The following is a 26,789-nucleotide window of genomic DNA, read 5'->3' on the forward strand; positions in this document are numbered from 1 at the left end:
AACACACACACACACACACACACACACACACACACACTCCTATTTGTTATTTTTCTTCCTTCACAGCTACACAAAATTCCTCTGTCAAATGCAAAATAATACAATTACTGTTAGAATACAAACAAATGTAATGTTTTAAATACAGAAATGTGATTTTCATTATCCTCTTTATTTTCTTTCTGCAAATCAATTTGTTAATGTGTAGATCACAGTCTGCGTATGAAATAAACCCAATAAAACACTGTGTGACAAATTTAGTAAAAGTAGAATTTTTGTGAAAGTAATAAATGCATTAAAAACTCCTGCCACGCCTCCGAGTGAAGATTGACAGGTGTGCAGTCCAATAGAAATCTTACAACCCTCTCAACGCGGCCAATCACAGAGCGGGTCACGGCAGAGGGCGGGGCACAGCCGCAGGAGTCAGAAATTACGATGCTCACCTCAGCAGGGAAACAGGTACTAAAACAGGTAAAAACTCCATCTCTCGGATAAAGTGTTTGTAAACGTTTTCAGAGGTTTAATGTTGTTTTATAAAGGTGTTTAATTCACCTGTGGCGTCTTTCACTTAATGATTAAAGCAACGGAGCGTTTCTAAGTGACGGACCGCCGTTATTCCGAATATAAATGAAAAGAGCTGCTTTTGATCGCCTGTAAGTGCTTTAACACAATAAAAACTGTTTTTATATCGACAAGAACGGACATATGGTCGGTTGTTTGCGTTAGTTTGCTGTCTGAGTCGAGGAATGACACCTGAGGCGAGGGATTATGACACGCGCTGCGCGTCCACATCAACACGAGTGAAGCGCGTTCATGGATCAACCAAAAAGTTCCCAAATTATATAATTTACATCACCACAACATGAATAATTAACACTATGTAAAAGTTACAGTGAAGTGGGGAATTATTGTTATAATCCGCTAACAAAACCTACCATAAATACTATGATAATACCACATAATTTAATGTTATATTATATCAAAGTACTATGTTTTTTTTACCCTTATATACCATTAGTGTACCATATTCATCTTATTTTGAAGCATATAAAACAGTTTTTTAAACATTAAATAATTTTTTTTTCAGAGGCTCTAAAAATATGCAGTTTTCTGCAGATGATAATAATGTAATGTAAATCAATGAGATTTATTACAGTGGGGTGATTCTAGGATTTCAATATTAGGGGGGATCAGCCGCCAATGAGGGTATGATTTAAAAATAAAATAGATAATAATTCAGATATTGTTTTTATACTAGGGCAGGCATGAACAATTAATTCACTCACTCATGAACAATTAATATTCATTAGGAATACAGACATAGTATGTAATTGTCTAGTAGATTGCCAATATGTGTAAACTATTTTTTTCCCGTAAAATTAACTTTAAAGAAGATCTGAATTTAAAATGTTCAATCAGGGAGATAACATGGAAAATGAGCCATGGTTTAATGGAGGATTTCTGTCACCTGAATCATCCGATCAGATCAACTACAGCAATGAACAATTAAACACATTTTAAGATGATTTTAGGCAAAAAGCCTGAAAAATGCATTGTAGTCTATGGGAATTTCCATGTTTTGTTCTGTTACAGACTTTATATCACACAAATTCAAGTTTATATCTGAGAATTGTGACTTTATATCACACAAATTCAAGTTTATATCTCAGAATTGTTAGTTGTTGTTTACAAACATTATTTGAGAATATTTCCCAATTTTACTTTTCTTAACCGTGTTATGGTAACGTTACTCAAAAAAAGTCTAAAAATGTGTTTCTGCTGCTTATTGCTAGCCATGACCAAATGAGAGTGAGCGAGGTGACGGTGACGAAAGCACTTTCTGAGGAATTATTAAAATAATTAATCATTAGTTTATATCTTATCCACTGCCCATTATTTTAATCCCATCTCAAACACAGCATGTTATGTCAGTCTATTTTAATTTATTTTATTTCATTTGATGTTTTAAATACAGTATAATTTTAGTCCACAGCCCCCCCTACTGGACGAGAGAGGGATGTATCAACTAGTCTTAGTTAAGGGAATAACATAGTTTAATATGAAAAAGCGGTGAAGTAACCCTTTAAGGCGGATGTCTCTCTTCTGTATCGCAGTGAGCTGAGAGATCCCAGGCGTTCCGGGTCCATTCTCATCTCCCGAAGGATGGAGGGTGAGAGACGGATGCAGCAGATGGAGTGAATGAAGCCAGAGTGTGTGTGCTGCGAGAGCTGAGTCAGTGTGTGTGTGTGTGTGTATGTCCTCAGGTGAGATCGTGAGATTGACAGTCGTCCGGGGTGATGACGGTCACCTGGGCTTCAGTGTGCGAGGAGGATCTGAACACGGACTCAGTGTCTTCATCAGCAAAGTGCAGAAAAACAGCGCTGCCGGTGAGACGCTCCACCATTAAAAGAGGAATAATATCTTCATGAAAATCAAAACATGGGAAAGTGAATATCTGAAACTATAATTAGTAATGGGCCTCGCACTCATTCGTCTCATTCGCTCCGGTTTATACATATTATGAGACGATGGCATGCATTAAAACTGTTTTTACAAACCAATTGCATGTTTTCTAGGGGTGTGAACCTACTCTGGTCTCACAGTTCGGTTTGATTATGATTATCATGTCATCGATTCAGTTCAATTCGATATCACGATGCACCGCATCCTCAAGTTTACAATTTTGGCAATAAATACAAGCAGCCAGTCAGTTATATGAACTGAACCATTAATTTTACCTGCTCAAAGAAAACAAGCTTCTTAAATGTATTAAACAAAACTTGAGTCACAGACACAGACAACAGGAGCATTTGCAAATACACACAATACTAAAAGCCACTTTAAGAGGTGGTCTGGGCCACCTTACATTCAAAACTATAGGCTAAAAGCATGATCTGTCCAGTCTGTGTCCGCACTCGCTCATATCGCCATCTTTGATTGTGAAATTATCAAATGATCAATACAACGCAGCTCATATCTGTTGCTTACAGTGACGTGAACGCCATTAAATCTGCATATAGTGCGGGAATTAATTAAATAATTAATTAATTAATCTGTTTTTGCACATTTTGTGCCCGAGTGTAAATTAAATGGTTTTGATAATAGGGGTGTAAGAAAATATCGATACACAGGGCTCTACATAACGCCCATTTTGGGCGCATTTACGCCTAAAAATTACTGCGTGCGACTGTGAAAAAATATTTAGGCGCACCGGTGCGAGTGACCCGATCGATTCTCATGAATGGATGTGTACAATCGGAATAAAAACTACAACACTGAGTGAATCAAAACTGAGAAACTGTTAGGCTATGTTTCCTACTGCAATCAACTGCTTTTCATGCCTTCAGTGAGTCAGCAGAAGAAGTGCAAAAACGTGTGCGACAGACTACACTTCAAACAACGATTGTTTACAACGATTGAAGTGAAACGTGTGTGACGACGCAGCCATGCGCACTTTACCAGACGCCTCGCGCTGTTTATTTACAGCCAAATCAAAATTAACTGGATATACCACATTTGGATTATCATAAACAAGCCCAGAAATTAGCGGATGCTTGGGGCATAAATGCCATCAAACAATAATGTATTAATAATACATTTAAAAAGCCCTTGAGTTAATCTTTATCACACATGCTGTTTAAAAAAAAGACTAAATGTATAATGAGCGAGTATATCATGAAGATTTTTTCCAAACCGGGTTTTTGTCTTATTCTGAATCACTGTAAACACAAAATAAATTATTCCCGCTGCGGATTAGCACAATATCTGCGTGACTCACCACAAACAGAGAGAAGTAGATCCGGCAGCAATGTTCTCCCGCGAGACGCATGCCTATGGACGCATGCGGTTCTGTTTATGAAGCGCCAGAGCGCCAAAAGTTACAGCTTGCTATAGCTCCGAATATTGACATGATTGCATGTGTGATACTTTTTTTATTTAAAATATTAAACTTTTAAAGTTTAATTTGTACATATTTTTACATTCAAAAACTTATATGTAAAACATTCATACAACATTAACTCATGCATTAAATGCATAGGTGTTTGATTGTATGAAGTCCAGTTCTGCTTTTTGTGTGTGTGTGTGTGTGTGTGTGTGTGTGTGTGTATGTATTTGTGCTGTACTCTCAGAAGTTAATTATAATATTGTCAGAATTATGTTGAATTTATAATATGGTTGAATAAGATTAGAAAACATTGCTCTTATAATGGTAAAAATGACCCTGGACATTAAAGGACAAATATCGTCCTGTAATGGGAAAGTTATAATTGGAATGTGTTTGATGGATTAGAATGTGCTCCTACATTTTTTTAATTAGGAGCACAAGTGGTCCTCAAGAAAAAAGTTAGCGTAGAGCCCTGATACACGTGATTATCGCGATATTTTTTTGGCGATACTATCGATTCTCAAAAACACTGTATCGATATTTATATATTTATTTATTTACATCCAAGATTCGTGGCTTTGTGTTCGAATTAAACCACAGACTGTATACAACCCAACCGCTAGATGGCAGTGTTATCTCACTACGTGACGTGTGGAGCCAGAGAAGTGCAAGGTGAATGTGTGTGTGTCATAGACAGTAAAAGAAATGGACAGAGCGTTCCCATAGACGTCAACGGCGGAAAATGAGATCAATTAGAGGCACTCACTTCCTAATGTTACTGTATTAATTCAAGGGTCATGAAACCCCCCTGCTGCAGCAGTGTTTTTTCACACCTTGGATTTGAAAAATCTTGTTAAAAGGGGAGTGGTCGACTGTGAAAAGGTGGGATGGTATTGTGTGGAAAGAGGGAATGTTTGCATACATAGGGGAGTGTCAGTAGGTGCATTAAGATTAGCGATACCAACAGCAGCAGTTACAGCGGTTCTGAGACATGTTCTTGGTTCACGTTGGCATTGTTTACCACAGAGAGATTAAATGAGCGATGAGTACAGCGAATGAGAGAGCTATGAGTGGCGTGCAGCAGAGATCGCAAATCATTCAGCTCTTCAAAGTTCAAACCAGCATAATTCAGTGAGAAATGAAAATAAAGGTTATTCTGCATGACGAAATATTTTGCAAACGTGATAAAACTATATTTGTCCAAATATGCACGCTGTTTGGCAAGATGAACAACGCGCCGACGTGATAAGAGAGCGTGAACCACCCAACATGCGATGTGACAGAGATGTGTAATTCTAGATCGGGGTAAAAGCGAAGGGGTTTGAGGCTAGTCTCGACCGCGCATCTGAAGCAGAGCGACGCGCGCTGGGTTGCCGTGACGATCCGCGCTGTCTATCACTCGGCAGCTAAATCTATATTTGTACAAATATGCACACTGTTTCACTAAGAGCCCGAACACATGCGGTTTAGTGCATGGCTGTGACGGCAAATAAAACGGAGAGGACGTGGCTTTTGTTCATTAGCCTACAGATTACAGATGGGTTATTTTGCACTCCTGACATAGATAGTCAACGCTTGGAGGTTCGGCGTGCGATTCCTCAGGTGAATTTTACTTTACCGAGCCTTTGTAGCAAAGGCTTCCACAGACGGCGCCGGTTACAGCTCGCTCGGCGCCCTTTACGTTACTTCGTATCAGCACAGCGCCTAGCTTTCCTCCGTGACTTTTCCACACGCTGCTTCCAAAACTTCCCCACCATATCTCTACAATAATGATGGAAGACGAGCCTGACAGAAGTGACTGTCTCAGGCATATTAACTAAATTATCTTGTATGCATACTACAGTGCAGGGATTGGACTGAATGAGCTTTATGTCATGAATATATATCGAGAATCGCTCGGAGCGGTCGACGTCAGCATGTGCCCAGCAGCCCATACTTGGGCCGAAAAGGCCGTGCCGACGTCAGCATTTGTGACGTTGCTCCGACTAAGCTTTTCAAACCGGAAGACAGAAATCGCTCTGAAAAATGCAAAAATAACTATTTTCACATATGAATACCATTAATGAGTACCCTTAGTGTTTTCAATGATGTGCAGCCTATACATATCTGTTTACATCTCAAAAAAAGTGTTTTGGGGTTTCATGACCCTTTAAATAAAACAGTTACTGGTCATGTTTTAAAGGGTTACTTCAGCGATTAGCATATGGCTTTGTATCAGTAGAAACCCTGGAGTATATTCAAATGATTGTGCTTTCCCTCCTCATATCCCCCTGAGACGAGAGATTTATGCATTTTATTTCTGGAAAAATTCCTCCTATGATGCAAATTGACGATATTTGCATCATCGGAGGAATGTTTGGCCAAAGGCTGAAGACTACAGCCAGCAGAGGGAGCTATTTCCTCATGTTTAACCCGCTCATGAGGATGGAGATCACACTCACAGCTCAGCTCAGCTCAGGCACTCGTTTAAACGGAGCTATGGTAAGTGTAACCGGTCTTCGCTCTGTGTTGTGTAGGGTGGTAAATGAATGAGACTTGGCATCAGGAATCACTCATGAATTAAATTTTATCAAGCTGGAGAGTTCTGTGGCCTTCTTTCACAAGTTTGCCTGTTAGTGAAAGGCATTATTTTAGCCACAGAATTAGCCTGCTTGTGCTTAATGAATACTCTCCAAAAGTACTTGCTTTACATCACTCACACAAACTTCATACACATCTGAATAATATTAAAGTGCATTTAAGAACTAAACTGCATATTTTATTTTAGTTAACAAAGCTCATATAAAACTTTTTATACGGAGCTTCAGTACAACTCGCCTCTCTTCAGTCGCATTTACCGCAAACTGAAGGAGAGCGGGCGGAACCGGAACAAGAGTCTTAAAGGGGCCACGCGCCTTATTTAACAAAACACCAAATCACTGAAAAATGGACGTATAACAATAGAAACATGACATCCCATTCAAAATAATCCAATATTAAAAGAATAAATGAAATGAAATATTAAAAGAATACTTTTCAGAATACAAAACAATAATATAAATGTAAAATAATTGACAGAGATATATTACACCCGTTACATTAGCAATCGAAGTCTTTTAACTTCTCAAATTCATTTCTATTAAAAAGTTAAGCTTGCAAAGGCATGAACTGAAACGGGCCAGACTGAACTTGCGTTGTGAATGTATGCCATGAGTGTAGTGGCGATAACCTCACGAGAGCTCATCAGCTCATTTATCTCACTCCTGCAGTCAGTGCTCAGTGCTGTGATACTCGCGCGGCGACTCACTCGTTATATTGAACACACACGTTCAGTTTTTAATTGTAGTGTCTTCTTTAACTCAGTCACAGTAATCCAGTAGCGGTGGCTGTGGGAGTGGCCTTACAGGGCTGTGAAGCATTCTGGGAATTGTAGTCTTTCATCCCCATGAGACAAAAATACATTTTCTGTCTTTTCTCAGTCTAGAAAGCATCAAAATCAAAAATAATTTCACATTTCTACTGCATTGATGACCCGGTTTAAATACAGATTAATCTTCCCAGCGCTGAAGTACCCCTTTAATGCATATGGTTGTGTTCTTTATTCTTTTAAATTAATCTTTCTTAAAAATATATATATTATTTTTTATTACAATACCGCAATATATCGTATCGTAACCCCTGTATCGTGATATGTATCGTATCGCCAGATTCTTGGCAATACACAGCCCTATTTGATAAATCAGATAGCTTTGAATCACACACAGTGTGTGTGTATGTGTGTGTGTGTGTGTGTGTGTGTGTGTGTGTGTGTGTGTGTGTGTGTGTGTGTTCTCCAGGTCACGCAGGTTGTTCATAAAAGCCGAAATGTGCCCAGATGTCGAGTTTTACAATAGTAGCATTTGGAGTATTTTTAATTACTCTCACAATCACTCTTGTAGAGTCATGTGAAGTTTCCCAACATATTGTAAACAATTATCATTTTATAGCAAAATGGAAGAAGACGGTTCCTCGCCCACAGTGTGTGGCATAACCATAATTAGAAAGTATGTTTCAGTTTTCTAAAAAGGTTAAATACTAGTTTAGTTGGCATACACTCATAAAATGTTCAAAAATGTAAATGTTTGGGAGAAAGAGAAGAGTAAACAGTGTGAGAATATCAGATGTGTGTCAGTGTATTGGATCCGTGCATTCGGCCTTAAAGTGACAGCAGCTTTGTAACTTTTCTACAAGTATTTAAATGAGTTTAAGTTAGTCGTCTGCTAGTGTGTCAGATGGAGCGTCACTGACTGGCTTAAACCATGATGGCATAATGTGCATTTATACAACTATAATACAATAATGCGGCGACATAAAGAAGGACATTTACTTTTATACTTATGTACTTTTGAAAACAAATACTTCTGTACTTTTACTCAAGAAAAAATCAGTTTTTACAACTTTCACTTGTAACGGAGTAATATTTGACCAGCAGTACTGTTACTCCAGTAATGGAGTTGTGTACTTTGTCCACCTGTGCACCGGTTATGTTCTGTTATTGAACCGATACCGAATCGTCCACATCTGCATCGCGATGCATTGAAGAAACTATTAATTTCCTCACCCCTAATGCTTTTATAAAAGTGTGTCATTTACCAAATACCATTAAACCGGAAGTATCTGTAAAATGTTTTTCTTCTTGTTTATTTGTAAGGCTTTCATATTTGTGTGTGTGTGTGTGCGCAGAGCTGGCGGGTGTGTGTGTTGGTGATAAGCTAGTGGAGGTGAATGGCGTGAGTCTGGAGAACGTCAGCATGAGCAGCGCTGTGAAGGTTTTTTCGGGTCACGCTCGCCTCCGATTGGTCGTCCAGCGTGTCGGCCTCGTGCCTGGCGTTCGCTACACCAATGAGAAAACCACATGGTGAGTGTCACCGACTCAGTCCAGCGGCTCGCCGTCCATCTCTGTGACTCTGTGACTCTGTGCCTGTGTGTATGTGTATGTGTGTGTGTGTGTGTGTGTGTGTGCTTGTGTGTGTGTCTGTGTGTGTGTGTGTGTGTGTGTGTGTGTGTGTAGGGTGGATCTGATCCACCGGCGGATGGTGGTGGAGGAATCGGGCGCTCCTGTCTCGCTCTACAGCTCTGATGGAGCTCTGTGTCGGACGGTTCATCTGCATCTCACACACACTCAGCCCTGCCTGGGACTCAACATCCGCGGCGGACGAGAATACAGCCTGGGCATCTACGTGTCCAAGTCAGTGCACACACACACACACACACACACACAACACAACACAACACAACACACAACACAATGCTGCATGCTGGGACTTTATATTCACTGCTGCATTATTGCGAAACTTCTGACCAACCGATGGTGTGAGTTTGAGGCGGGGCAGAAGGAGTGCTTAGGAAACCTATTTGGATTTTTAATTTTATATTTAATTTCATAGCATTCTATTCTATTCTATTATCTTTTCTTTTCTTTTCTTTTTAGCTTTTTTGGGCATTTTATTGTCTATTTTAGAGCATTTCTTGGCATTTTATTGTCTTATCTTTTAGCATTTTTTGGCATTTTAGTCTTTTCTTACAGCATTTATCTGCATTTTATTGTCTTATTTTATAGCTTTTTGGGGCATTTTATTGTCTTATTTTAAAGTTTTTTTTGGCATTTTATTGTCTATTTTATAGCATTTCTTTGCATTTTAAAGTTTTTTATAGAATTTGTTGGCATTTTATTGTATTCTTATAGCATTTTTTGAATTTTATTGTCTTATTTTATAGTTTTTTTTGGCATTTTATTGTCTATTTTATATATTTTTTGGGGATTTTTATTGTCTTATTCTATAGCATTGTTGTCGACAAACATTGATGTTGTCTTGTCTTAAGGTTTTAATGAGAAGTCTAATGAAAACTCAAGAAGACCACATTAATGTGAAATGTGTTGTTCTTTCTCCTGTGTTTTAATGTGAACGTTTTGTGTCTGATTGGCTGTTTGCAGGCTGGATCCTGGCGGTCTGGCAGAACAGGGCGGAGTTAAGATGGGGGATCAGATCCTGTCAGCCAATGGCGTGAGCTTTGAGAACATCAACCATTACAGAGCAGTGGAAGTGCTGAAGAGCCAACCTCATGTCATACTGACTATTAAAGTGAGACACACACACACACACACACACACACACACACACACACACACACGTACACACGCACACACACACACACAGCAGATGGTTGATGTGGCTCTCTGGTTTCTGTGTGCATTATTCACTCTGTTCCTGGATCAGGTATTCCTGCAAACTCATACACACTTAATGTCCATATTGGGAGGAAACAGATCATACTGTCATCTGTCAACAAGTATTTTTTTAGCTAGTACAGACAAAACCGTCAACTTTGTCAAATCAATAATGACCAATAATTCATTAAATCATAAATTGTAAATAAACCGCAAATAATTTAAAATATAAAATGCATACTAAAAATAAATGTTATACATTGAATTATTAATTATATCATAAAATAAAAACAAATCAAAATAAAACAAAACAAAATGTTTTACCTGTATGTCATGTAACCATCAAAAATATTAGAGAATGTAAATGTGTTGTTAAAATATTTAAATATTAATTAAATCATAACAATGTAAAAAAACACAAATAATGTAAAAATAAAACAATAAAATAAATATTTTATACATGATACATATTTGTTTATCTGCGTGCAACCGGAATACACTTGTGTTGATTAAATATTGAAATATTAATTTCGATTTTTTTATTTATTTAAATAAATAATGTTTTAAACCATAAAAATTAAACCATAAAAATGTTACATTAAAATGAATAATTTTTAATTCATATGACCATTAAAGGGGGGATGAATTGAGAAATCAAATTACATAAAATATTAATTAACTCATAAAAAGGTAAAATTGAAAAAAGGGGAAAAGTTAATAAATAATATTAAGATTAAAAATTAAACTATAAAAATGTTACATTAAAATAAATAATTTTAAAATTAAAATAAAGCCTGTGTCATGTGACCATATCAGAGTAGAGCCCTGCACGGGCCTCAAATCTAGGCCCTAGCCCGGCCCTGGCCCGAGACGCTGAGGCCCTAGCCCGGCCCGTGTCCGACAGCTTATCAAAATTCTCGGCCCGAGTCCGACTGGAGCCCGTTTTTTTTTTTTTTTTTTTTTTTTTTTACATTGTTGCAGCCATTAAAATAGTTCTGTTTTGTTTTTAATGTCAAAGTAGTTATTTTTCGTTTCGTTCCTTTATTAAGTTAATTTAGAAAAATGTTTAGAGCATTTTTTTGTTTGTTAAATTAAAGTTTTAATTTTTTTAAGTGATGATCAAAAGCGGCCAGCGGCCGACAGTGAGTTAACCGCATATTTAATTAATTTAGTCTCTCAAATCAACTCTTGACTTGTCTTGCCTATAATAAAATCCATAAAACACTTCAAGCATCACAATGTTAGTTAATTTCGCCAACTATTACCACCAGTAGCCTAAAAGGCATTTTTGACGAGCTGAGGCAGGCTGATTCTGCTCGCGGCTCTCGCAAACGGAGCTAAACAAATAAAATAAAAAAAGCACATGCAGGTTGTCTTATAGCCTACCTTACACCTACGCAAATGAATATAAATCCCATCTTCAATTCCCGGGGTATATGCTCATTAAACGGAGTTTACAGCAACGGAAGCAAAAGATTAAGATGCATTTTATTCAGCAGCTTATTTCAGATTCAAATACCACATAAGAGAGCGCGACGCACTGGTAAGATAATGATCTCATTCATCTCATTCATTTTTATTGAAGATGATGGTGTTTTTGACTATCTTAGACTTATTTTAAGTTTCATTTACGGCCATTTGCGTTGGCTTGCATTAGTCATTTGCGGCGATGCGTGTTGCAGCACCATCATATCTATCTGACTACAACATATAGCCCATAAAACATTGTGACACATAATGACATTTTCATGTTTGAAAGTCTGTAGGTTAACATAAATGCAGATAGGCCTAATTGTAATAATAAAAAGCAACATAGCCTAATTATCGATTTTGAAATATTAAACCAGTCAATACAGAACGAATTATTCTTTTGACGTCAAAACCATGGATATGGCATGGGCCGGCTACTGCCGAAGTTGTCTTTGCTGTATCAATAGGCAATATATTTATATTTAACATGAAGTATAGGGCTTCCCTGTACATTAATAGCACCAGACGCCCCGCGGATGACATGCAACAGAAACGCCATGCTCACACCACGCTTGCAGTGTGTCTCCGTGCTGAAGAAACGCGCGCCGCTGCTGCTGGCGCGGACTCTGAACCTATGCTCTGAACACTGTGCGAGCCATCTTGACAGTCGCGTTAGCTATTATGGTCTCGTGTTGTTTCCACCAGCGCAGAACTCATTGTTCCTTTTAATTGATAAAATAAATATAAAACGAAGGAGAAGCCTATAAAAAGGCCTGAAGCCCGGCCCGCGTTTTAGGTATGACGTGAAAATTGGCCCGAAGCCCGGCCCGAGGGGCGTAAAAAAGTCGGGGCCCGTCGGGCTCGGGCATAAATGCAGGGCTTTATATCAGAGAACCAACTATATATCTATAGTGTTGTAACTAATGTGTTCTTTAGGATAAATCCCTTGAGATGCATCATCTCGGTCCAATGTGTTGTTAAATTATTGAAATATTAGCTTAAAATCTGTGGTGTATTGTAAATATTTGACCTCAAAAAGAGATTCAGCTTATAAAATTTTTAATAAAGCTGGGGATTTTATCACAAATCTTGTGCCTTTTGAAACCGTGTTAATGTTTATTATTTGACTGACAGGCGAAATGATGTCCTGCGGTGATTGACAGCTTGGATATAATGTGGATGTTTGTTCACAGGAGACAGGCAGATATCCGGCCTACAAAGAAATGGTGACCGAATTCAGCTGGATGGATAAATGTAAGTTAAAATACACTGCAAAAAATGCTCTTCTTACTCAGTATTTTTGTCTTGTTTCTAGTCCTAACATCAAAAAATTCTTAAAACAAGAAGTATTTACTAGACAAGCAAAAGTAATTGTCTTGTTTTAGGGAGAAATAACTCAAAATGAAGAGAGTTTTTGCTTAAAATAAGATAAATAATCTGCCAATGGGGTGAGAAAAATAATCTTAATTCAAACAGAAAACAAGATTATTTTTCTCACCCCATTGGCAGATTATTTATCTTATTTTAAGCAAAAACTCTCTTCATTTAGAGTTATTTTTCCCCAAAACAAGACAATCATTTTTACTTGACTAGAAATAAGACAAAAATACTAAGTAAGAAAAGCACTTTTTGCAGTCTATCAATATATTAGCATCAACTGTGTCACCTTACACTCACCTTTGACCTCTTAGCGGGCAGTGGAGCGGTCTGTCCGTCCTCAGACGGGTCGTCGAGCTCCTCGCTGTCCTCTTTGAGCGGCCTATCCCAAGCCACTCTGCCTGTAAGCTTACCGCTGGGAGCCAAGATGGCCGACGCCTGCGGCTCCACAGAGGGCCAGTTTCATCAGCCCGAGTCCACCGAGCATCTGCGGACGCTGAGCCGCGGACACACAGAACTGCTGCAGGACTCTGTGATCCGGAGCCACGGAGAGGACGACGGGAACCAATGGGAAGGCAGGAAAACGTCTCTCAGCCAATCAAATCCTCCGATACGCCGAACACGAAGTCATGTGACTGTGTCAGGTAGGATTAAAGAGATCATATTGGTCATTTTTTGCTGTATTTTTTATATAGGTTTTAATGTTTTTTGGACTCCATTTTAACGGTTGAATTCAATTTTAGAAATCCAAAAGCATGTGTAATCAAAATCATAAAAAAAACACACTGAAAAAAAAGCCTTTCTTTCTTTTTTGTCTTGTTTCTAGTCCAAACATCTAAAAATTCTTAAAACAAGAAATATTTACTAGACAAGCAAAAGTTATTGTATTGTTTTGGGAAAAAATGAAGAGAGTTTTTGCTTAAAATAAGCAAAATAATCTAATAATGGGGTGAGAAAATAATCTTAATTCAAAGACTAAACAAGATTATTTTATTCTCTGAATAGTAACTTAAGTTATGTGGAAAACACTTGAGTTGAGGGAGGGAGATATATAGCCTAGCTAACATTGCTAGCTACGATTTCAGTATAGTAATGTTAAATCTTACTTGTGAAAAGTAATCCCTACCTGCGATGGTACGACTGGTTCAAAATGGCCGCCGCAAATCTCAGAGCCCAGCAGCCAATATGGCGTCTACCTACCTATATGACAGAGAGAGACGCTAGAGCTCTGTAGAAAAGTTTGTCTCTTTAGGGCCACTGTAGAAACATGGAGGCACAAAATGGCGAGTTCACTGTAAGGGACCCGCGTGTGTGTAGTAGGGATGCGCGGTATACCGGTACTGGAAAAATACAGGTATATATTTTATTTAAAACGGTACGATATCATGATTTTGCACATTCCGGTATATGCTGCATTTCCAAAGTTCACAAGTTCACGCTACACAAACTGACCCGAAACAACCGGCAAATGTGACGACAACAGACGGACAAAATGGATAAAGCTGTTGAATCTCACTCAAGATCCCGAAAACGAATGAATAAAGAGAGGAGTAGAAGGGAAATTTGTGATTACTTTGCTTATAAAACTGATGAAGAACCATCAAACCTAGCCAAGCATCTGTCACTATCCTGACTTTAAGATTTATGAAATTAACAGGTCAGTGAATCAATCTCATTTAGACATCTATTTTCTTTTAACACTGATCAACGCACACACACAGTCTAACATAAGATCGAATATCAAAAAATCTCCAGCTTTCGTTTCAACTAATGACATTTAGATCTCTACTATTGCAGTATTTACATTCACGTTGTATCACGAGTATGTGAATACTCACTAAAGACGGACATTTTTACATAATTCTGTGTATTTGACTGTTTAATGAAACTTAAAGGGGGGGTGAAATGCTGTTTCATGCATACTGATCTTTTTACACTGTTAAAGACTTGGAATCCCATACTAAACATGGACAAAGTTTCAAAAGTTAAGGTGGACGTATGATGGGAGTTTTTCTTTGTCAAAAATACTACTTCCGGTTAGTCATAAGTTTCGGCAAGTTTTTTGCGATCATGCGTCCCCTTTGACGTTAGTGGGGGCGGAATTTCCTTGTATGGGCCTTACGGACAATTCTACCGGAAGCGCGTGAGAGAGAGAGAGAGAGAGAGAGAGAGAGAGAGAGAGAGAGAGAAAGCAACAGGCTACGCCCATCAAAGCGCTCGTAGGCTGCGCTGCACAGGTGATGTGACTTCAAGAAATTAACAATGTCACCAAAAAAGTGCGTTTTTGGTTGCCAGACCAAGACAGTCCTGCACAGATTCCCCAAAACCCCGCGTTAAGGCAACAGTGGATGGAATTTGCTTTTCCGGATCAGCAACTGAGTTGCGCAAAGGTTTATGTCCGTTCGCTGCATTTCGGTGCCGACTGTTTCATAAACAAGGCCCAGCTCGACGCCGGATTTTCCCGATCGCCTAATGCTGAAGGATGGAGCAGTCCCAACGATAAAGGTCTCAACGTTAGAACCGCAGGCGGTGAGTGAGACTGCTTCAAATGTCTGTGTTTTTGCCAATGCTCATCAAGTAGCCCAAACATGATCACGTATAGTTAATTGATCAATGGAGCATGCGATGTGTAGTGCGTGTACATTGGTTTAGCTGGCCACTATATGTGTAACTTTATGTTTGTGTATTGTAAAAGCACTCCAAACAACAATACACAAAGAGTGGGGAAATATGTTGAACTAAATAAGCGCGCTTCTTCATTCAAATGCGCTACTATTCCGTGTCTTTCTATGTAAACACTAGCCTGCCGTGCAAAACCAGTCCGCTTACTACAATTGTCTACACAAACCACGCGTAAACACACAAACACACGTGCACAACTGCACTTCCCACATGTACACCTTCAAAGACAAAAATACGACGATATAATTCAAGTATAAATATGTAAATAACACAAGCCGCTAAGCATATTATATAGTTAGTGTATAACTTGTACCACATACAGACGTCCTGCTCTAGTCGTTTTTGCTGCTGCTCCTGTTCAACTGCAGCCTCTGGGTCTGATTCCGGATCATAGATGTATGGCTGTATCTGATTAAAAGCCATATTTTTATTTTGAATAAAGTTTTTTTCCCGCTGTTAGGGATGACACAGCTTTACGACGCACTCGACTCAACACAATAGCAGCGGCGCGCACACGTCATTATTTAGCTCCGCTCACACGACACGCCCCCACCCGCTCGGCTTTTTTCGGAAAGACTCGGAACAGCGCATCTTTCTTATATAATTATTAAAAAAATAAAGTCTTTTCGGAGATATGCAGGATGCAATGCTACTCTATAGGTACTCAAGATTGACACGACACTGACTGAAACTGAGTGTTTCACCCCCCCTTTAATTTGTATTAGGGCTGAACGATATTCTGTTTTAACATCGACATCGCGAGGTGCGTGTGCGCGATAGTCACATCGCCGGAACATGCGAACATGAGTTTATTGCTGGAGTGACATGTACGTTCCGTGAGCCTGCTCAGTGATTGGTTCGCTGTGCCGCTGCTCACCGCTCACGGCCAAACATTCACTGCTAAAATGCGCGACGAAGAGGATCCGAAGAGGGGAAAAAAAGGTTTGTACCAGAAATCATCTTTTTGGGACTATTTCGGCTACATAAAGGAGGATGCTGAACAAAAAGAGGCACTTTGCATGGAGTGTCTTGTGGCCACAAAACAAGAAAACACCACCAATTTGTCTGATCACTTAAAACGGCACCACAAAGCTCTATACGACGAATACAGAGCAGGGCTCGACATTAACGCTTGTCTGGGACATGTGGGCGTTTTGAAGGGACAAGTGAAAGATAATTTTACTTGACTGACGGACAAGAGCCGGATTAAAACAAAAAATAACTAGCGAATCACTAAAATGCAAGAATGTTTGTGCATTAGTTTAGTGTAAGTGGCGATCGATTGTGGATAATAATATATAATGAACTGATGATAATAAGGTCGCGCTGTTCACGCTCGTGCAGCCTCTCCAGGAGAAATCACAACACTAGAGCGTTTTCCTGAATACCATCACGACTGAAAATGACACTGATTTCATATGACAGCTCCATAAACAACTGATTAACATTCACTTAGTCACTTACATTATACATGCAATATTTAGTGTTGTTGTTCTATTTCAGCAGTGAAAATGAACGACTCAGTGACTACGTTTACATGGACAGCAGTAATCTAATTATTGACCTTATTCTAAATAAGACAATATTCTGATTAAGGTGTTTACATGAGTTGCTTTTAGAGTACTCCGTTCATGTTCCCGTTTTACATGTGATAGAACATAGATCGATTATGGCACGTCATTACGTCCCCATGCCACGCTACGTTCTCCAACATCCAATCATAGCGTGACTTTGGCAGGTGTGTTAATTTTATGGGCTCAGTAAACGCGCTAACTTCACCTGCGGGTGTCGCTGTTGGACAGTGTTACTTTACATTAAGAAGTATAACAAAACATGCGTTTTTATAATGTTTTATATCTACATTTACGTTGATTTATTTTTTTTAATATTATGTATTGCCTCTTTTTTTTTTTTTTTTGATGAGACGCTACCCCTCTTTCCTCCTTATTGACAGCCTACATTTAGAATAATAGCTTTGATTAATGATGAAAAAGGTTTAAAAATCATGACTGTTTGGATTGTTTTTCCTGCCGTCGAGCCACAGGCGTTCACTGAATGACCCATCTGGTTTGCGATTACAGATACAAACTTATTGTATTTTACTTTTACAATGAGCATAATAATTACAACAAAAATAAAAATATAGAGAGAGGACTCAGTGTTCAGAATGAACAGTCAAGTAAAACACACACCGCCCATAGCAACGCGTTATGGCAACGACTTTTCAGACTGACAGATCCGTAAAAGATAAACGCGACTTTTCCACCATTTGTTACTGTTTTGTACACGTTGTTATATTAAGTATAATTCCAATTTTGTTTTATTGGCCACAATATTATCGATGATTGTTGAAAGGGGCACATTTGATTAATTTTCAAAAAGGGCAGAGGCTCCAACCCACAAAGCCTCCCCTCTGCACTCCCCTGTTGTGCGTAACGTTATGTGTCCTGTCACAAAATGCGGTGAAATCTCCGACACGACATTAATAGTTAGATTAAGGTGTGTACATGTCTCTGATAATGCGACTAAAATAGGCATACTCCACATGTCTTAATCCGATTTATGTGTAGTTAGATTATGACTTTAATCAGATTATGGTAATTAGAAATTGCTGTCTACATGGTAGCCTCTTAATCAGAGTATTGTCTTAATCAGATTAATATCAGAGTATTGTTGTCCATGTAAACGTAGTCAGTGACTCACTCATTCAGACGGCCACCTGCTGCCACCTACTGGAGGTTTAGTTTCATGTTTGCACATACTTTCCAACATTTCTTTTTGTCACTTGTAATGAAGCTTGCTTATTACTGAAATTATTAATATCATGGAATGGTAATTATTGACTTTAGCCTGGATTGATGGCTCTCAATATCGCAATATATATCGTTGGGGGAAAAAATATCGCAATGTAATTTTTTTTTCCAATATCGTGCAGCCCTAATTTGTAATGTGCTTGCTCTAAGTTACAGGCGTGTGTGTGTGTGTGTCGTTGTTATGAGCTCATATCTCCTGTAACTGTTATTATGAAATGCTATAAAATCGCTTAAATGATTTCCGTTATCCATCCCGAGACGAGCGTGAAATGTTGAATCGGATTATGCAGATTTCTTTAGTGTAGTGCGACGTCTTTTGAAACCAGAAGCAATTTGCTAATTTTGAGAGATTACATAACTTACATAAACATTTGTGGTAATTTCCCACTTTATAAACTCAAAACTTGCATAATTGTGCTCATTCGCGTGCAATATACCCGCGCTAATATCAGGCCGTGTGGTATCGGTTTAATATCGGTACTTCGGTATTAGATTGTGGTACCGTACCGAAGCCAGAATTGTGGTATCGAGCCATCCCTAGTGTGTGTAGATAGAAACAGCTCATTCTAAGGTAATAAACTCGGTTCATATACGCCACTGAAAAACACAGTTATGTATATTATATTGCATTTCTATCTATAAAATACTACACATTGCACCTTGATCTCACCTGAATCTCTTGCGGTTTAATATCTACCGACGTCTACATAACATTTAAGTGTAATCATTTTATTTATTCATCAAAAATGTTACAAATTCCGTGTTGTACAGTAAATTAATCGTGGAAATCATAAGGCCCTACAGATGCAATGCTGGCTTATGATCTAATTTATTATACAAGTTCCTGCGTGATTTTGAATTTTTTAGTGGCAATAATGCTAACAGTTTTTTGTCACAGAAGAGGAAAAGAAACAGAAGAGAAAGCAGACGGAAAGAGGAGAAGAGGGACACAGTCCGCTGCAACGCTCCAAAACTTTCTTTGGCCTTTTCCGGAAGCGAGAATCCTCCAGATCACGCTCCAGATCCCCCTGTCGCTCAGAGAGCATTCTGGGTAATATTAAGTGTCACGATTCATCAGTCTGAGTGCCTGTGATTTTATTCATTTATTATACCCTTATTTAACCAGGGAATAAAATCACATTGAGATCGATATTTCATTTACAACTGAGCCCTAACGAAATAAAAAACAACAAAGTAAAATTAAACACATGAAACAATCAACACAACACATTTCCAGCAAGAAAACAAAATTAAGAACAAGTGCGGATCGTTTGTAATGTTCGATTAAGATATAGCTGAAACTCACTGATTGAATTAAATACACCAAGTTTCAATGATCTTTGAATCTCATTCCAAGCAGTTGATGCAGTTTTTCCAAACGCTCTTCATTTAAAAGAATATCACCACCAGAGGGCACTCCAACCCGGACTGTTATTCTACATTACCCATAATTCTTTGCGTCTCAGATCAGTTCAGTTACAAAAGACTTACCCTTCGTCCCAATTCGCACACTATCCATACTAAATAGCATTCGAAAATAGAATTAGTATGTCCTAAATCGTAGTATGCTGAAATGGTAAATGGATTGCATTTATATAGCGCTTTCAACAGACCCTATGGCCATCCAAAGCGCTTTACATATCGCCTCACATTCACCCATTCATACACCGACGGCGATGTCAGCCATGTAAGGCACCATCCAGCTCGTCGGGAGCAGCTGGGGTTAGGTGTCTTGCTCATGGACACTTCGACAGATGGAACCGGGGATCGAACCACCAACCTTCTGGTTTGTAGACAATCTACATGAACCACTGAGCCACTGCCGCCCCACTGAAAAGAGTATCCCAAAGATACCCGGATGATGGTTTACTATTTCCGGTCAGAATTCGAAGTGTGGATCGACGTGCACTCTAACGACTGATATTACCCACAACCCATTGCGAGTTGGACGAGGGTTCGATTAGAACTACAAACACGGCTAACAAGTGTTAAAAAACTACAAACATGGCAGATGTGCGAGTCCGACAGTTAAGTAGAGGTTTAGATAAAGGGGTTTGAGTGATCAATTATCAGTATTTAGCCTGACTAAAATATATTTATTCAGTGTTGTCCACATTATATTTCACCTGCAGCAGCATTGAGCACTTTTGTAATGACATGTTTGGACATTAACTTTTAAACGCATCATTATATTTAAACGGCAAACACATGAGGAGAGTCTCTGCATTAAAGACACACACACGACAGATCAACGAGCGGCTACATTTCTCTCCCATACGGCAGGAGATTAAACTGAATGTGGAGGATTTTAACTGTGTGATGATTGACAGGCAAGTTTAAACGGTTATGGGATGCTCGTAACTAAGCAATAGAGTCCGTTAAAGATGATGAAGTAGCCCAAAGCTTGCACACTCTTCTGCAACACACTCAAAAGTATGCACTTTTTCTTCACAAAACGAGTATATACTTTTAGGACGTAGTATAAGTAGGCGAATTAGGGACGCAGGGCTAGCCATGAAAGAGTGAACAAGGTTTATATAGGCTGAGGTAATGAGGTAAGGAGACACAGGTGTAAACAGTGAGTGCTAATAAGTCCGAGCAAAGAATTATGGGTAATGTAGTCTATGACAGTCCGGGTTGGAGTGCCCTCTGGTGGTGATCATGTACACTCATGCTGATGAATCGTGACATTAAGAGTATCTCATTGTTAAGCCCAAAGCGTACTTTAGTACTTTTTATGCACAAATTCAAAACTCATATGTGGATATAGTAATTACGCTCACCTAAGTATATGCTTTACAATATACAATGCAAAAAATGCTCTTCTTACTTAGTATTTTTGTCTTGTTTCTAGTCCAAACATCTAAAAAATCTTACATTAAGACGCATTTACTTGACCGGTAAAAATTATTGTCTGGTTTTGGGAAAAATAACTCAAAATGAAGAGAGTTTTTGCTTAAAATAAGATAAATAATCTGCCAATGGGGTGAGAAAAATAATCTTAATTCAAACAGAAAACAAGATTATTTTTCTCACCCCATTGGCAGATTATTTATCTTATTTTAAGCAAAAACTCTCTTCATTTAGAGTTATTTTTCCCAAAACAAGACAATTACTTTTACTTGTCTAGTAAATACTTCTTGTTTTAAGAATGTTTAGATGTTTGGACTAGAAACAAGACAAAAATACTGAGTAAGGAAAGCATTTTTTGCGATGTAAAATACGTCTGATTTAAACTGGACGTACTGAATGTTTCTACAGGCCAGTATAGTGGTGATTTCTCTGAGCAGGACGCCCTGAATCAGGTGCGAGAAATGGCTGTCAGATTGCTGGAGGATGAAGATGTGGACGTGCTCATGGGACTCTGTAAGAGGGTAAGAGACACACAGCCTCCCACCCGCATGATCTCACATAATTCAAGCACTGCAAAATACTCTTCTCTTACTCAGTATTTTTGTCTTGTTTCTAGTCCAAACATCTAGAAATTCTTAAAACAAGAAGTATTTACTAGACAAGCAAAAGTAATCGTCTTGTTTTGGGAAAAATAACTCAAAATGAAGAGAGTTTTTGCTTAAAATAAGATAAATAATCTGCCAATGGGGTGAGAAAAATAATGTTGTTTTAAGAATTATTTTTCTTATGGACATAATCATCTGCTGTTCTGACAGTATTTAACAGAGCGAGGGCTGCAGATGCTCGTCGACTCGCTCCTGGCCATCCTCAACACGCCAGAAAAGCTGCTGCTGCTCAGAGAGATCAGGTGAGATCGAAAGATGACGTATAAACAAACAAAAGCAGCCACATAGCAGAGGGTTACTAATAATTACGAAAACGACGTCACATCTTTAGTCATGTGACATATTGTACCGATAGATACACCAATCAGGTATAATGTTATGTCAGGTGAATAATTATCTCTTCATCACGGCTCCTGTTAGTGGGTGGGATATATTAGGCAGCAAGTGAACATTTAGTCCTCAGAGTTGATGTGTGTGAAGCAGGAGAAATGGGCAAGCGTAAGGATTTGAGCGAGTTTGGCCAGATTGTGACGGCTAGACGACTGGGTCAGAGCATCTCCAAAACTGCAGCTCTTGTGGGCTGTTCCCGGTCTGCAGTGGTCAGTATCTATCAAAAGTGCTCCAAGGAAGGACCAGTGGAGAATCGGCCACAGGGTCATGGGCGGCCAAGGCTCATTGATGACCGTGGGGAGCGAAGGCTGGCCCGTGGGGTCCGATCAAACAGACGAGCTACTGGAGCTCAAACTGCTCCAGAAGTTAATGCTGGTTCTGATAGAAAGCTGTCAGAATACACAGAGCAGCTCCGTTTGAGGCGTATGGGGCGGCATAGGGTGACCTCTGATCCCTGACCCCGCCGAAAGCACCAACAGTGGCCCGTGAGCATCAGAACTGGACCACGGAGCAATGGAAGAAGGTGGCCTGGTCTGAGGAATCACGTGTTCTTCTACACCACGTGGATGGCCGGGTGTGTGTGTGTGGCTTACCTGAGGAACACATGGCCCCAGGATGCACTATGGGAAGAAGGCGAGCCGGCGGAGGCAGTGTGATGCTTTGGCCAATGTTCTGCTGGGAAACCTTGGGTCCTCCATCCATGTGGATGTTACTTTGACACGCTCCACCTACCTAAGCATTGCTGAGACCATGACGGGTCAGCAAAAAGCGGACCAACACAATATTAGGACGTTGGTCATGATGTTAATAATTATAATTCATTACATGTATATAGCACTTTTCTAGGCACTTAAAGCGCTTTACATATAGAAGGGGGGAATCTCCTCAACCACCACCAATGTGCAGCACCACCTGGATGATGCGACGGCAGCCATTTTGCGGCAGAACGCTCACCACACACCAGCTTATGGTGGAGGAGACCGAATGATGAAGCCAATCATTATGGGGATTATTAGGAGGCCATGATGGACAGGGGCCAGTGGGCAAATTTGGGATTTTTTAAACTAGGCCTGTCGCGATAGTCGATAAATTAATTAATCACACTTAAAAAAAATGAGTTCAATAATTTTTTCGGCCGCGATAATTGTCATTTGCATGCTTTTTTGTTTTCCTCGTCTCTCTCGTTGACTTGCGCGCGCCTCGTCCGTTTGGGCAGGTGTTTATACTCGACGCGCAGGCGGGTGCGGCATGATGAGACGTCATTCTCGGCCAGCAGATTCGTCTGGAACTCATGGGTCTTCGGTTGCGGAGCCACACGCAAAGTTACGGAATTTGACGTGCACAACGGCAAGCGAAATGGTGTCTCGCGCACTCCGCGTCAGCGTCATTTTTGCAGCGCGCACCCTCGCGCTCGAGCGGACACGTCGTGTATAAACGAGTCATGAGTTCCTGTAGAGATAGCAATACACATTCTCCTTTTGCCAAATAAATGAAAAGCATGTCATCGATGTCTTCTCTCTCGCTGTATCAAAATATCCCTTTCCTCAGAGATGGTCAAGCTCAGTTTGTGCATGATTAGGCTATGATATAACCATTTATTTTTTAATACTGTATCCTAAATTGTGGATAATTAATATATCATATGCTGAAGTACATTTCTGGATTAAAAGAAAGAAAAAAACAAGAACCGTACAGAATGGAAAACCGTGACCCTAAAACCGTGGTACGAACCGAACTGTGTGTTTTGAGAACCGCCGCCCCTAATATGCTCCTTAAACACAATCATCCGCTGCAGTTTTCATCCGTTTTATTTATTGTTTTTGGTACTTATTTAAATGCATTTTTTTAAACAGACTGAGAGTCCATGCTTTTATTGTTTTGTTCATTTATTGTGGATATTTAAAATGTTTTCCATTTTTAGTGTTAAATAGTCTTTAGAAATAAAAGTTTATTGATCTTTGAAAAGGTTCAAAGATCAATAAACATATTTATTGATCATATTTTAATGCCATTAATATTATTTTAGATGAAAATGGTCTCAGAACGACAATATTATCGTCCAGCAAAATTTGTTATCTTGACAGGCCTATTTTTAACGACCACAGAGAGTCACGACCTCGGTTTAACGTCTCATCCGAAAGACGATGTTATGCCTAATCTGTGTATATATAATCTATGATATTCTTCTTTTGCTGTATTTGATAACACAGAAGTTACTGTCGTTTGGTGTGTCTCTTCTCTCAGAACGCTTCTGTCCTCCAGTGATCTTCCGCTCTTCAACAGCACAGTCTCTCAGTTTGAAGAGGAAGCTTATGACATTCTGAAGAGTCGCTCACGTAAATCAAATCAAGTCTTCAAATATTAATGCACAATGGTTCCTAGTTGCTTGCAGACCCTTTATTCTTTTGTTCTTGTGTGTTTAATTTAGGCAGAAGTTCTCCTCTCCACTCTCCTCCCAGACGCCACCTCATCAAACCTGCACCAGGTGAGCATACGTTTTCCTGTTATATCCCCCAATAACTCCACCTACTGTACCTTTACACCATTATAACTTTCCAGTCAGCACGTGGTTTCTGCGGGTGTTAAAGTCTTAATTTGACCGTCCACAATTTAAGGCCTTAAAAAGGTCTGAGAAAGTGTTAAATTCATTTCATGGCATTAAACTAGGTCCCTTTGATTTCTGCGATTAACGAAATTGCAGAAAAAATTATTAAATTATTAAAGCATTATCAAAGTGTAGGCTACTGTACTGACCGAAGAGCTTTACAGGAATAAAGGATAAATGCACTGCTTCCACTGGTGTGATTATTTACCGTTTCATCTCAAGGAAAAGTTCCATGTTTACCACAGCAGAGCTCGCTCGGAGCGCTCAATAACTTACTTTAATATTAATAATATTAGTTTCAATCACTGAATGAAGCCTGCTATATTTGGGACAAAAGTTAAATTGCTTGACCAAAACTCTTGGTCAGCTCTGAGTTTGTTCATTAAAACCATTATGCGCAGAGAGGTCTGCAGTCTTGGCCATTAGTTGATTTACTTGTTCTTTTACTTGTTTTTGTGTAAGTAATACGTTGTCAAATATGTTTAAACTTAAATAGACAACCTAATCAAGTAGTTATGTCTCTTTGTATTAATTTGTCCTGTTATTGGCGTAATGCGTGTCATTGACAAAATGCGCAACCAGATGTTCGAATAGTTCGAATATTCGTGTTTGTTTTAGAGGGAATATCCGAATTTTGACAGCCCTAGTTTACATACACACCGATACACTGATAGCACCCAAAATCAGCTTACTGAATTAACCAATTGCTCAGCAAAAAATGCATTTCTTACTAAGTATTTTTGTCTTGTTTCTAGTCCAAACATCTAAAAATTCTTACATTAAGAAACATTTACTAGACAAGTAAAAATTATTGTTTTGTTTTAGGGAAAAATAACTCTAAATGAAGAGAGTTTTTGCTTAAAATAAGATCAATAATCTGCCAATGGGGTGAGAAAAGTAATCTTAATTCAACAGAAAACAAGATTATTTTTCTCACCCCATTGGCAGATTATTTATCTTATTTTAAGCAAAAACTCTCTTCATTTAGAGTTATTTTTCCCAAAACAAGACAATAATTTTTCCTTGTCTAGTAAATACTTCTTGTTTTAAGAATTTTTAGATGTTTGGACTAGAAACAAGACAAAAATACAAAGTAAGAAGAGCATTTTTTGCAACACACATTAATCCAAATGTTGCATCTCTCTCTGCCTCAGATGTCTATGATGTATTTGAGCTGAATGCAGTAGAAGACATGGAGAGACACAATCATCTTCTAGAAGGTCTGGAGCAGCTCCGTCTGTCCTGCTATCAAGACACATTACAGGACGTTCCTGTGGACACTTGCAGTCATTCAGACTCATTTTCATCCTCATTTCATTCTGCGCTCCTTCCCAATTGGCTACTAGCAGAGAACACACATACAGACTTTTCCCAAACTGTCTCTGATGAGACGGGATCTGTTCATTGCCAAAGTGGAAGCGCTTCGGTCAGGAATGGGCATTCGCGGAGTAAATCAGATGGAGCAGATGTGCAGTTTACTGTAGTGGACCTGCCTCGCCACAAGAGGCCGCTGCTCTCTCAGGTCTTTGGTTCCCTGAAGAAGTGCCACAGTTCGACAGTGACACCCGCAGGACAGTCTGAGCAACTGCGGCTGTGTGAGAAACGCACCAATGATGTCTCGATTGAGTCTGAGTTTGAGCTCACCACAGTCCACATCAGCAAAACCAAGCAGTCTCTCGGTATTCACTTTTGTTTTTCACTTCTTTTCAATGTATTAATGCTTATTTATGCCTTATTTATTAAAAGTGATTTTTCAGTGCATATTGCCTTGTAGGGCTGTGCAATATATTGAAATTATCGAAATATCGCAAATGTACATATCGCAATATGCATATCGCAACGACATGCAATATCTGAATTTTAA

The 26,789-nt window shown here is 39.1% G+C and overlaps 1 protein-coding gene across 3 annotated transcripts in view; it reads left to right on the plus strand.

Moving 5' to 3' along the window:
* Positions 1-410: 410 nt before the first annotated feature.
* pdzd7b (PDZ domain containing 7b) overlaps positions 411-26,789 on the plus strand; it is a 56,258-nt gene continuing 29,879 nt past the window's right edge. The window contains exons 1-14 of one of the 3 annotated variants that reach the window (XM_067430168.1): positions 411-468; positions 2,112-2,167; positions 2,262-2,384; positions 8,585-8,759; positions 8,913-9,089; positions 9,837-9,984; positions 12,734-12,794; positions 13,232-13,561; positions 19,311-19,463; positions 21,674-21,786; positions 22,081-22,172; positions 24,565-24,656; positions 24,749-24,805; positions 26,080-26,604. In XM_067430168.1, coding sequence (XP_067286269.1) covers positions 2,161-2,167; positions 2,262-2,384; positions 8,585-8,759; positions 8,913-9,089; positions 9,837-9,984; positions 12,734-12,794; positions 13,232-13,561; positions 19,311-19,463; positions 21,674-21,786; positions 22,081-22,172; positions 24,565-24,656; positions 24,749-24,805; positions 26,080-26,604 — 2,053 coding nt within the window. In that variant the 5' untranslated portion in view covers positions 411-468; positions 2,112-2,160. The remainder of the gene's footprint in view (positions 469-2,111; positions 2,168-2,261; positions 2,385-8,584; positions 8,760-8,912; positions 9,090-9,836; positions 9,985-12,733; positions 12,795-13,231; positions 13,562-19,310; positions 19,464-21,673; positions 21,787-22,080; positions 22,173-24,564; positions 24,657-24,748; positions 24,806-26,079; positions 26,605-26,789) is intronic. The other 2 variants (XM_067430170.1, XM_067430169.1) reach the window with 2 other exon arrangements.

The sequence above is a fragment of the Pseudorasbora parva genome, chromosome 21 (assembly GCF_024679245.1).
Source record: "Pseudorasbora parva isolate DD20220531a chromosome 21, ASM2467924v1, whole genome shotgun sequence".
NCBI lineage: Eukaryota > Metazoa > Chordata > Actinopteri > Cypriniformes > Gobionidae > Pseudorasbora > Pseudorasbora parva.